At 38.5% G+C, this 12,540-nt stretch overlaps 1 protein-coding gene across 2 annotated transcripts in view; it reads right to left on the bottom strand.

Annotated features, from left to right (window-relative positions):
- Positions 1–12,540, bottom strand: part of IRS2 (insulin receptor substrate 2) — a 118,674-nt gene that overhangs the window by 9,420 nt on the left and 96,714 nt on the right. Inside the window, exons 1-2 of one of the 2 annotated variants that reach the window (XR_010719478.1) lie at positions 12,159–12,239; positions 12,004–12,089 (exon numbers count right to left, since the gene is read on the bottom strand). Coding sequence is in view for 1 of the 2 variants with exons in the window: in XM_066176773.1 (XP_066032870.1) it covers positions 11,974–12,089 (116 nt within the window). In the remaining variant the exon portion in view is untranslated. Of the gene's footprint in view, positions 1–11,973; positions 12,090–12,158; positions 12,240–12,540 lie in introns of those variants that run through there. The other variant, XM_066176773.1, reaches the window with a different exon arrangement.

The raw sequence follows: 12,540 nt of genomic DNA, 5'->3' as shown, positions 1-12,540 counted from the left end.
TTCATGACAGGACTCATACAGATTCAGGACAACTTGCTTTTGTAGACTGCAGTGAACAACCTCGATGCAAAAAAGAGATTAAGCTGAAACCTCTTTTTATGAAACCAGCAGTCATGTGCTGACACTGAGCAGCAGCTAATCACAGCCAAATGTCCTTCAGTTGTGCAGCCTACACAAAATTCTCTTTTCTTATGCATAATATGGATCCTATTATTATTTTCCTCTTTCCTCTTGAATTCATATTTCCCCAGACTAGGGCAGCACTACTATTATTTCCTCCTTTTGCCATTGTCTGTACAGTTTCTATTGTATTGACTGCCTGGAGTGTCTTTCTTCTTCCCTTCCTTCAACATGGGCTGCAAAGCAGCATGCTGCTTGGGCTTTCTTTTCACTATTCATTTGTGAATTTGCATGCTTTGTAGTGCAAACTTTAATTGGAAAGCGCTGTCCTTTTTTAAAATGGCAAGTGTGAAAGAGAATCCATTTTCAATGCACTAGTTCCCCCTGTTTTAAAACCATGAGTGTTTTTCTAGTGACAGCGCATGGTCTGGTAAGCAGCACATAAATGTTCTCCTATTTACTTCACATTCTGAAAATGGAGGAAGGAAATAATACTCAGAAGAATAATTTTTCTTCCTAGAACTGCAAGATTTGCCACTTTCCCTAGGGCTATTTTTTTCTCTTGGGAATGAATATATTGCACCTTATAGAGCCCAGATCTTTAATAACTCTAATTAGCAATTCTGTTAATTAATTTTCAAGTAAAAGCATATTTTTAAATATCCAGCTTGTAAAGGACAAGGCTGATGCTTAACTTATGTTAGAGTCATACTATTAGCTAGTATAATGTCACAATGAAGTCACCACAGGCCTTTAAAGTGTATTTCTATGTTTGCAAGTGAGAGAGCATAAAAATAGAACACCTTTAAGATTTAAGTTTGCAAAGACACCCATCCCAGCACTTATACAGACTTTGCATTTTCTAGTGAAATACTGTGGCCTTCTCTTAGGACGTACTGTATTTTCTGGTCTATATTAAAAGGACTTTTTCGTCTTTCTGCTGATTAAGAGAAGTGTAGTGCATAAAAGCTCCACATAGCAAACACAGCCCTGCTTTTCAAGGCAATCAGAAAGATTTAGATCTAATAAAGAGCAATCTAAGAGTGACTAGGCCTCATAACTTACCTGTGTTGTACTGGAAAATAGCAAAAAGTCACGTGGGAAATGTGATTTTATGTGGAAAAGTAGGTATACCCATAGATGATGGGATAATTCTCCACCCGGAGGCAAAAATTTTCCTTAGCTATAAACTAAGAACTAGCAAAGCAAAACTTTATTCTAACCACATGTTGATGAGGCTAAGTACAATGACCACCTTTACTGCACCAGGCATAATCAAGTTGTCATTATAAATTAGTAAGTTCTAAAGAAACTTTTGTATCCTTGAATCAAAGTATTAGAAATCCTCATAAAGTATATAGGGGGGTCTAGGGGAAGCTGCCTGAGACATAAGCCATTCAGGAGAATTTTAGTACCAGACATGGAGGTACATGCATAGAATCTCACCTGTGCCATGGTAGGTACCTGTGTGTAGGTGTGGTATGGGTTTGGAGGAGCTACTTGATGAACACAACAGTGGCCTTTTCTCCTGTGTTTGCTCCCCAGTGTGTGCTTGAGCCAAGATCACAACAGATTCTGGCACCATCTCTGTTTTCAGAAGTTGGGCAAAAGCGGGAAAGGAACGGCATACTGAGGGATAAGGAAGCTCATTACATGGTTGAATAAATGGTGCTGAGTTGCTCATTTTTATGGGCTGCATGGAAGTTGAGGGCTTAGTTTTAGAGGCGGGCAGGTACAGAGGAAGCTGGTGACCCAAGGCCAAGTATCTGGTTGTGAGTGAGAGGGTATAAAGTGAGATCATGATCTGAGATTGGTGGCAGCCTAGGTGTGGGCACAACATGTGCAAGGAGATGAAGTTGCCACAGTGCTCAGATACCTTGCCCCAGACACTGCTCCTGGCAGCGGCACATTCTCCAACAGCCATTCCTAACAACTAACAACAGCCCCCATTCCACTGCCACTGCTCCTGACCTTGCTGGAATGCAGTCATGAGGCTTGCCCAGACCATGATTGGCAGGGCTATGTCATACAGTAATAGGAAATTTCTCTTCCAGTTTATTAATGATAATCTGGGATCTGTGATATCTCATCTTGTCCACCAATACACGTGTGTATAATAGTTGAGGTACATCATCTTTCAATTCTATTTCCTTCTCAAAAAAAAAAAAAAATTTTTTTTTGGCTCTTGAACTTCACTCACCCCAGGCCACTGAAGGTGGTTTCCAAGTGGCACCACTGCAACTGTCTCCCACCATTTGCAGTGGCTCATTTTCCTGCTCAGCTCTGCTCCCTAGAGAAAAGGCTGGATGCAGTATGGGTGGCCCATCAGCCATGGCCCACACCCCTAGACACAGCCACTCTCACCTGTGCTCCCCAGGCATACTCAGAAGCAAAGATCATTCTTCCTGTGCAAACAAACCTGCAGGAGTAAACACCATATCCTTGGCTCATCGTGCTTGTGAGTCACTGCTTGTTGATGGGTGGTGGTTTCAAGTGTGGGATTGTATTGTAGCAAGGAAACTGCTTTGTTTCTGCTTGCTTTCATTCCATGAAAAGAAAATAACTACCATACTTAGCATTCTCAAAGCCCTGTACAAGCTAATCCTTGCAACATTCCCACATGGTAGGCAAGTATAGTTAAAGATATTTCAAAATGTGTGGAAGCCAGGACATAAAAGGGTAAATCATCTACACAGGACCTAAAGGTAAGTAAGCATCTGAATTCAGAATGTCTTATGTCAGACAAATTGGTAATGGACAATAGACAAACTACTTCTTAAGGCCTTTCTCAATCACCCAGTTACAAAAAAAAAAAAAAAAAAAAAAAAAAAAAGACAGATAAAATAGTAAGAGAAGTAATGGGTGTGGATCCAGCTGAAGCTTCAAAAACAATGCCTGCCCTCATATTAGGGGATGTTTGGGTCCAGAGCACAGAGCACAGTATAGAGCTCAGCTTTAGGTCTTGCTCTGATTTTATGGTAAGATGCTGTTAAAATTTACAGAGAACTAAATGTAAGGAAATTGCATCAAACTGCTTACAATTTTTTTTTCATTCTGCTCTTGCTTCATTTGTCACACTGGTTTGATAGGACCACCATTGTCCTTCACCTCTTGCCTCAGATCTCCTTCCCTGTTATTTCCTCCACTGTTAAAAATTCCTGCCAGCTACTTAACCTTTTCCCTTCTCTAAGAAACCCTTTCTCAACATCATCCACCTCCTTTAAGTCACTTAACTGATCCCACATGTGCCTATTTGCTCCTCTCACCACGTACCCACCAGGGAAACATTCAGCTTCTTCACTGCCTGAGGCATCTTGTTAGGGTATCTTTCCACTTGCAATCCTACAAATAAGATCAAATTGTCTAGGGAAAGAAGGGGAAGGGGGCTGTCAGTTTTGTCTGAAATTTTTATAAGAGGCAGCTGGGAAATGCAAAGCAGACCATACTGCATCCTAGGACAAACTGGTGTGGCTTTATTTTTGCCAGGGAAAAGGCAAGTGAATTCAACAAAAAAAAGAAACACTTGGCTATCTTGACCCATTTTAAATTAAAATTGATCGTACCTGGTTTTGCAGCATGATTCTGCATAAGGATGTCATTCCATTTTAGAATCAGAGGAGATAATTTTGGCCTTACAACTATTTTGAGCAGTCTTGTTTACATATTTATTGCCAAAGCAGATTAATTTAAATTTTGTATATGGAAGCACAGTAATCTTGAGAAATTGTGATGCATAGGAAGCATGAGAAAACACCAAGCAAATGTTAAAATCCATTTAAAGATTGCACAGAATTTCACTGAATGTTGTGGAGTTTCTCCCTTTTGTAAGGTACTTAAGAATGACCACTTCTTTCTTTTGAGGGCCAAAATACGTGATATATTAGGTATCTTTATAAAAAGCCTGTACATATGTGCTTGCATGCATGATTGTACATCTGCATGTGACTTTTTCTGTGTGGGCAGATAGATAGACATGACGTTTGTGGAAACCATCCTGTTTTCAAATCCTACATTGTTAGTATTGAATAATTCATTCTAGAAACCTCTCCTTCACAAAGAGTGAACTAATCTATCTTTCAGTAAAGATTTTTCAGCTTTCTCATTTAATTATGAAATTGAAACATCTCTCTTTCCAGATATTATCCTGGCAAGAAACATCTGTTCACTAGCTCCCAGGCAAGCACCCTAAGCCTGAATCAACAAATGGGTTTGGAAGGAATGATTGCTAAGGAAAAGTTGATGTATCTTTGACAGCTGGATTACTGGTTCATACCTAACTGAGTGTAGGCCACTGAATGGCATACCTAATTGCCAAAGCAGCAGTTTTCACTGGCATTAAATTTAATTTTCTTGAAACATTGCTTAGAAAAAATAAGATTCTGAGCACTGTCATTATTTACACTGTTTCAAGGAAACAATACTAATGATCTTCACTTTCATTCTGTTCCATGTCTTCTCTCTGTTCCAGTAATCTCATAATTAATAGCTCATTTGGCCTAGGTTTGTAAGGCCTTTGCAAATGGAAAACCAAACATGCTGAAGAAAATATTCTGAAAAGTTACAATTCAGAAGAAACTAACTTCACAACTCCATCTGTGAACTGTTTCTTGTTAAAGAAAAAAAAAATGACATTCTAAATGTGAAAATCTCAGACTTCAGATATACATATCAGAACCAAAATAACAGACAGCTGCTCCAGGAAGAGATCCATGGGTGGACTATGAATAGTCACTGGGCATACCTCGAGCACATCAGACCAAACATCCAACACACAGCTGGCCTGAGCTGCAGAATGCCTAGTTATTGACACCATAGTGTTAGCCAGGGGGGATGTCCATGGCACAGGCACCTGTGGCAGCAGAAACAGGCAACACTGAGAGACAGGAGACTGAGACAGAGCAGAAAGTTTCAGAGAGATGATGGTTAGACACAAACAGGCCTCACAACTAGGGTTTGAGGGAGTGGGAAGGGAGGGCATCAGTGATAAGCAGAAGGATCGGGAAACTATGGCAATGGACAAGCATGGAAGGGAGCTGGGAGCAATTGAGACTGCCTTTATTTAAGTAATGAAAACTCAGAAAAGTTTAAAAAAATAAAAACAAGTGACTGGCCAAGTTTCAAGGCCAGTATCATTTTAAGCCCACTATCAGATGTAGGTTATTCAAATAGTTCAAAGTTTCTTGTTCTGCCCCTCAGGTCACTCCCTGGATCTGCAGGCTGCTCCATTCAGAGAGCTGCTTTTTATTCTCCAGATATGAAGTTTGTAGTAAAAAAAAAAAAAAAAAACTACGCAAAAAACCTTTTGCGTAGTAAGGGCTATTTAATTGCAACATATCAGTAACAGATAAGCACCTACACGGATATTGCCACGCTTAAAACACTGTGCAAGAGGTAACTAATTGTGCTAAGTATTATTACCTTCATTTTGCACATGAGGGCATAGGGCAGAGACAGGAAATTCCACACCCAAGATGACAAAGTTCAAAGGGTTCAGAAGCCTTTTGACCATACTACCTTTGCATTTTACAGATCTGTTTACTAAAAATACAGAACATTTTTATTTACGAAAGACGAGGATTAATAATTTACCTGGGCCATTAGACCCTTTGTACCTGGTGTACAGTAACATGCATGGCAAGTGTTTGGACATTATACAGAGAATTGACAAAGTTGGGATTGTCACACGATGGCTCGGGCCACGACAGAGCCAGGACTCCCCACTGGCAGAGGCACAGAAAAGGTGGGGATACCTGCAGGGGGATGTTAAAGGCAGACAGAAAACTTCAAAAACTCCACTTAAAGTGTGTTTCTTGTCCCAGGGAGCAATGGTGATTGCAGACTATGTCACTCAGTGATCTGTACCATAAGAGGCTTAGCTGGGCCTGTCTGGTGGGTAAAGAGGATTATGAGTTTAAACATGTAACACCCTTTTGCTTTCTTCTTCCACCTTTTTACTGAAATCCATGCAGAAGCCAGTAAAAGTATCTATTTCCAGTTATCTGTGGTAAAAGTGCACTTGCACTGTGCATCGACTGTATTGAAACAAACTGCTTTATTTCATTACCACATGTTTCTCCATCAATAAATTACATCTTAGATCAAAAGAACAGGGTAGTCTTCTGTTTTCTAATGCATCTAGTTTGCTCAGGCATTTGTTTTCCTGAAGTCATAAAGGACTTCAATACTGTAAATTACTTATATATTATCCAGTCTTCAAGAGGCCAATATATTCTAGTCAAACAAGGACTTCTGATTATATATATATATATCAGTTTGTGCATATGTGGGACAAATGACGCTGCAAAGGACATTTTTATTATGGACAGTAAAACTCTAGCTTTTTTTTCTTCATTACTTCCTTTTTCATCATATTGAAAGCCTGATTTCAGTAAATGTTTAGCTACTTCTCTTCAGAAGTTCCAGCTTCCTCAGCCTGAAATTTGCCACCTCACCTGAATTCAGCTCCTCCAAATCTGTATGCTTGAAGTCCTTCTTAAATTCTAGGTACTTTCTAAAATCTCTAGCTTTTAATAGACCTTCTTGAATATTCAAGGTTATGTTCCTTGCCCTCTAAACCTCAAAGAACAATTGCTGCAGATATTTTTTATTTTATTGCATGTGGGCATTTTCATCAGGCTCATTCTTTCTCTATTCTTGATGCAATTTTTTTCTCTCTTCCTGTTTATTTCTAGGGCTTATAAACATAGAGGTGAATGCTGACTCTTTGCATTCTAGCTTTAGTAAACCAGCACTAACAAGTTGCTGGATCTATCTTGTGATGAGTCTGATACCATGATAATCATTCAAATCATCATTTATGCATCATAAAATGGAAAGTGGTCCTAGTGTGTAGTGTAAGAAAATGGGTGGGCAGGAAAGCAAACATCTTCCAGGCTCCAAAATGTCTCAGCAATGACTTTGAAGAAGCACATCAGACTGTGCCTAACCCTTAGTAATGGCCCTTCTGCAGCAGCACTTGTCTGACAAGTCTCCATATTTCATCCTACACAGTAAACAGTGAGTTTGTGACTACAGCTTACTAACATGTTGTGACCTGCTGGGGGATTCTGGAGCTCTAATCAGACCAGCCTCAGATGGAAGAGAAGTTCATACTGTGCTTCGGAAATTATAGGTGCTGGCTAGTACTAAGTTTTGGAGGGTGGTTCTCATGGGAGGTTTTTGATGTTTACATGTCTGCGCATCCACACAAAGGGCAACGCTCAGTATAAAATCAGACTATTACTGGTTACAAACCAGTGATTCGCAAGTGGAACTGGATGAATACTGAAGTAAATGTTTGTTTGCAGATTGTGATCAGATTGGGGGGGGGGGGGGGGAAGAGTACAAAATTGTTACCTGAATCTTTACAAAGAAGTCAAATAACATCTACACTAAAAAAATTGTGGTGCATGACCACCTCTGATGATAGACTGTCACAGTCACCTGGACTTTTTAGTTTTACAGATTATTTCAGTGGAAATAATGCAAATGTGTCCATGTTGACAATACTTTTCCCCTATGCTTGATTTTTTAAACTTAATTCTTAGTGGCAGGAAATATGCCTCATAAAAAAATCATGTTTTTAATTTCTCTTTTATCATAAAGCATAACTTATTGAAGTAATTATATATTTTCCATCAGATTCCCCAATTACTTAATGTTTTGTATTTAAAAATGATACCCATTCCCTTTAAGGTTGCTGCTTATGATACTCCAGAAAATATGAAAATATATAAATCTCAGCTGTTAAGTGTATACAAGAAGTGAGTAAACTCTCTAATACCCAGACAGAGAAGTCGCTCTGGTTTTAATAAGCTGTGTACATGATGGAAGGATGTTGTCTGAAAACAATAAAATTCTTAAGCCTTTGCAACAGCATATTGATGTCCTGTATTAGTTACACATGCTTGTCATTGTAGATGACAGTCTCCTTTCACCCTGGAAGAAAGTAATCTTAAATTTAGGGGATTTATATGCAAAAGGAAAAACATGTTAGCTTTTCCTTTTTCCATCTACATATGTAGATATTTTAGTGGACTTGCACTGATATTTGGGCAGATGTTTGCCTTCCAAAAGCAGCTGAAGAACTGGGTAATCTTTGCTCAAGAAATTGGTCCTACCGTAATAAAGAGATACGGTATTAAAGAAGAGCATTAGCGGAGCTTTATCAAAATTTAAAAATTAATGAATAAGTCCCAAAAGATTTGGCTCCTGATTTTGACTTTTCAATTCAAGCAGATCAGATAAAAGTTCATTTTAGGTCTTTTCAAAAAAAAAAAAGTTGGTGTTTTCATTAAATACTTGAATAGCTTGAACATTCCTGTTTGACATCTCAACAAACAATATTTAGCAAAAAATATTTCATGCCGTCAAGAAAAGTGGCTCAGGAGAGTATGTGAAAACAGAAATTAACCAAGATTTAGGTGATTCTGGTGAATCCAGGTGTCCTTGTACATGAACAGAAAAAACATGAAGAAATGCTGTGAATGACCCCTATTATGAGTCTCTATGAATGGTGTACATGCTGCAATTACTGCTAGATTTTTTCATCTGAACTATTAGTATAATTTAAATCAGTCAAATTGGTCTATTTTCATGCACAAATTATCAGTGTCAAATGTCCTTTTCATTTCAGAGAGTTTTGGCCCAGATAAATCTGTCCAAATATAAAATCAGATATTCAATACTAATGCAACCTTTATCTAATTGGCCATTTTTCAGACAACAGTTTCTGTTCCAGCACTCAGAGATTTGAAACATAAAACAAGAACCCCTCAATCCCTTGAATGTATATATCAAGGCTTGGGCTGCAGGTTCCCAACCTCTTGTGTAACAGAGGATCTCAAGAAAGGAAAAGGCTGGAAACAAATGCAATTAGCTTTTGCTGTTTGGATGGAAGCGTAGCAAAGGGAATGCAGCTTGTGGATACTGAATTCCTGAGGAGCAGCAGTGAGAGCTCAGGATTCTGAGGCCACAGAAGGAAATTAATTCCTCTGCTTTATTTGAAGATACTTGCAAATCAGGGAAAAACAAAATCCACATAGCAGACCACCATAGCCCAGCAAATCAAGACCTACTAAATATAACGCAAGGGTCCAGATGAATAACAGCCATAAGAAATGAAGGATTACTATAAAAAATGCAAGACATTATCTTGCTGCAGGTATTCTGTTCCCACATGTCTGCTGCATACCATAGCTACAAAATATGTCTCTCTATTTCCATGAACCCACTCATAAAGGTTTCTGCTTTGCCGATTTTTCAAGTTAATGATAGTCAAGGCATTTGGGAGAAAGATTTATGTCAGTAATGCACAGGATCAGCAAATTGTCAAAGAATTCTGCTGTGCAATTAATCATCTTTTCTCCATTACAATTTGTAAGTGCCAAGCATATACACAAAACCCTTTTTTTAATATAGTTATCAGGGGTACATAAGTAGTATATGAATCATGTATAAAAAAAAAAAACAGAATACTAGCTACCACATGGATTTGTAAATTCTTCTCTGCGTAAGACAGCCCCCCAAAAACTGTGAAGGCTGTCACATTTAACAGTCATCCTGTCCATGACATTACTTTAAGCAGATCTGCATTTCTGTTATATCTGTGCTTCCCAGGCAGCTCCATCTACAACTATACACATTAGGTTTTTGGAGTTTTTAGAGGGAAGCATTCCTAGTTATAGAAAAGAAAGAAAGGAAAAAAAACAAAACACAAAAAACAAAAAGCAAAAAAACCAAAACCAAAACAACAACAGCAACAACACAATAAAACAAAAAAAAAAATAGGCAAAACCAAAACAACAACAAAAAAAAACAAACCCAACAAACAAACAAAAATGCTAGGGCTACTGCACCACCAGGAGCAGCCCTGAAAGATTCCTTGATACAGAAGGAGCTGAGCACGGCCTTTCCTCAGTGGTTTATTTGAGGTACTTTGGCAACTCAAACTTGTTCTTTGAGAACAAAAAGAATCTTTTCTCCTCTTTTAGGCAGAGGTAGTCTTGTGGTCTAAGCCCCAAAAACAGAATTCCGAGTGATGCAGATTCTTGGGTCAACCTAAGCCACCTGCCTGCCTGTTTCTCTCTTAAATATTCTTGGAGTCAAGCTGCTTATTGCTCTACATCAGTATAGGCTCAGAATACAGTTTCCTATGAAGTATATTAATAAGTAAAACTGCAGACTGGATATCCCAACAGTCATAGAGGAATCCCAGGGGAAGCAGACTCATCTCCAAAGGTGTTGGTGCTGTGAATGTTCACATCTTACTCTCTTCCCATCAGTTTCCCTCTATAAGGGTTTCTGTGACAACTATGCTCATTTTAGAAGTCACACCCTCAATAACCTGTTGCAATTCTTACACGCAGTTTCTTTTTTGGAACTCAAGAAAAAATATCCAGATTATTAGTGTTTATTATGCCAATAACTTTTGGAAGTCAGTTTTATAATGTGTATACTACAACATTCCACTCAGATCAAAGAAAACAAACTGCTCTAATTGGGTTTTGAGATCAAATACTCCAAGCTTTACGTTCACTGAGCTACATGTGGCTTAAATTATCAGTATTGTACAATCCTGGACTGCATATTTTGTGCTATACAGTAAATAGAGAACATGTGGTTTGGAATGTGTCTACCATATGCACTAGTGCTCATAGTAACCAAAAGGATCACCAAAATGCACTGTCAAGAGCCTAATAAAAACTGATTGTGATTTCCAGACTCAGACCTCATGTGGACAGACAACTATTTGTTGGGGTCTGTGGGTGCTAAAAGCAATGTTGAACCTTTTATGTGAGGCTTCAAACCCAAGTAGACAAAGAATCAACATAGCAAAGGGCAAATTATTGCCTCTATCCTTAATATATTAAATTACTCTGAAGTACATGAGCAGAACAGGTATCATAATATGTGCATGCATGGATATTTAAACCACAGAATTCCACACCTCTTTGCTTTAGCCTCATTTTTTGTACAACAAATAGAGTGTTCACACCTAGATATACATGTGGTTTTATATTTATGCCAGTATAACAAATTAATAGCATTCCTTTTTTTTTTTTTTTTTTTTTTTTTTTGCTATTTCTGTTCCTTTGGAAGCATCAGTTCAGCCACTGATTTGCAAAGTCATTTTGAAAACCTCCAAATGAGTGATATTTCAAATATTACAGGAAATGTTTGATTATTAAAGTAAGACAGAATGTAAAGCCTGGCACAGAGGGAATATATGAGTGCATTTAACTGGTTTTCTCACTTTTCAACACTTTTGGCACCAATAAACCTACAGGCACACTTGCTAGAGAGCTGTCACTAACTTGTCTCAGTAACAACCTTCACAGCTGACTAAAGTGAAATCTTTTGTCAAAGCTTCTACTGACATGTGTTTCTTGATGCTGCACTGTTTAGAAAGAAGTGTAACAGCAACAGAAAGAATTGAGATATTTTTGAAGAGGGAATGCAGTGGGAGATACACAGCTGTAACTGGACATCAGCTAGTGCAGCAGGACAACATTAATGTGAGAGACGAATTCCTCATTTTCATGGTGCATTATACAGGAATTAACCATAAAACCAGCAATACAAAAGGACAAAATAATATCCTAGGTCATGCTATCCATTCTGTGACATTAAAAAAAAAATTTAAAAAAAGAGCAAACAAAAACCGATAAAAACAAACAAAGACCAGAAAATTGTGAAATCTTTCCTGGAAAGAGCTTATTTTTCATGTATTCCTATTTCTGAGCTAGCAAAAACCTGGCAAATATCAATTTTCCAGTACTTTCTGCAATTTGAGTTGGAGGAGGATATTATGTAGGAGGTTGGTATGTTTAAAAGAACTGTAGATACACTCACCAGCAAGCAGGCTTGATTTTCAGAATGATCACTCCCAATATCTGCTGGTTTCAGTAGTGATGGAGGTGAAATATCCAAGTATCTCACAGTCAGCTGAACACTTTGTGCTCTTGGACCTGAAATGAGAGAGCACTTCAGCATTCCAGCAGACCCTGACGGATTCACCTGGAGAGAACAGAACTGACCAAAGCAAATACTCAGCCACTTTCAATAGTTAGGGATGTGCTGCTTGGCTGCAGTGTTAGTTTCACTTAATTCAGCCTGTGGAGAGCTTGTCCCCTCAGCTGACAAGACTTGGATAAATCACCCTTTCAAGCCATGTGGACACACAAGAGTCAATAAAGGACTTCAGGAAGGAAAGAAAATGGTAGTTGTTTTCTGTGTCTTCCACAGCACTAAAATCAAATGGCATGGGCTGACTCGTGCCCTTGCTGTAAAAGGCTCTCTCTCTGCATATCAGACTGACTTCTGACACACAGCACAGGAGCTGGCCCAGCACCCCTTCTGGCTCTTGACTGGTGTCTTTGGGACCCTAAGGCATAAATGTTATTCTAAATGTGTCTATTA

Source organism: Chamaea fasciata, unplaced genomic scaffold, assembly GCF_029207755.1.
Source record: "Chamaea fasciata isolate MVZ Bird 193981 ecotype frontalis unplaced genomic scaffold, bChaFas1.0.hap1 SCAF_2, whole genome shotgun sequence".
In the NCBI taxonomy this organism is placed as follows: Eukaryota; Metazoa; Chordata; class Aves; order Passeriformes; family Sylviidae; genus Chamaea; species Chamaea fasciata.
Note: the sequence above shows the minus strand (reverse complement) of the source record. Positions and strands in the feature narration are given on the sequence as shown.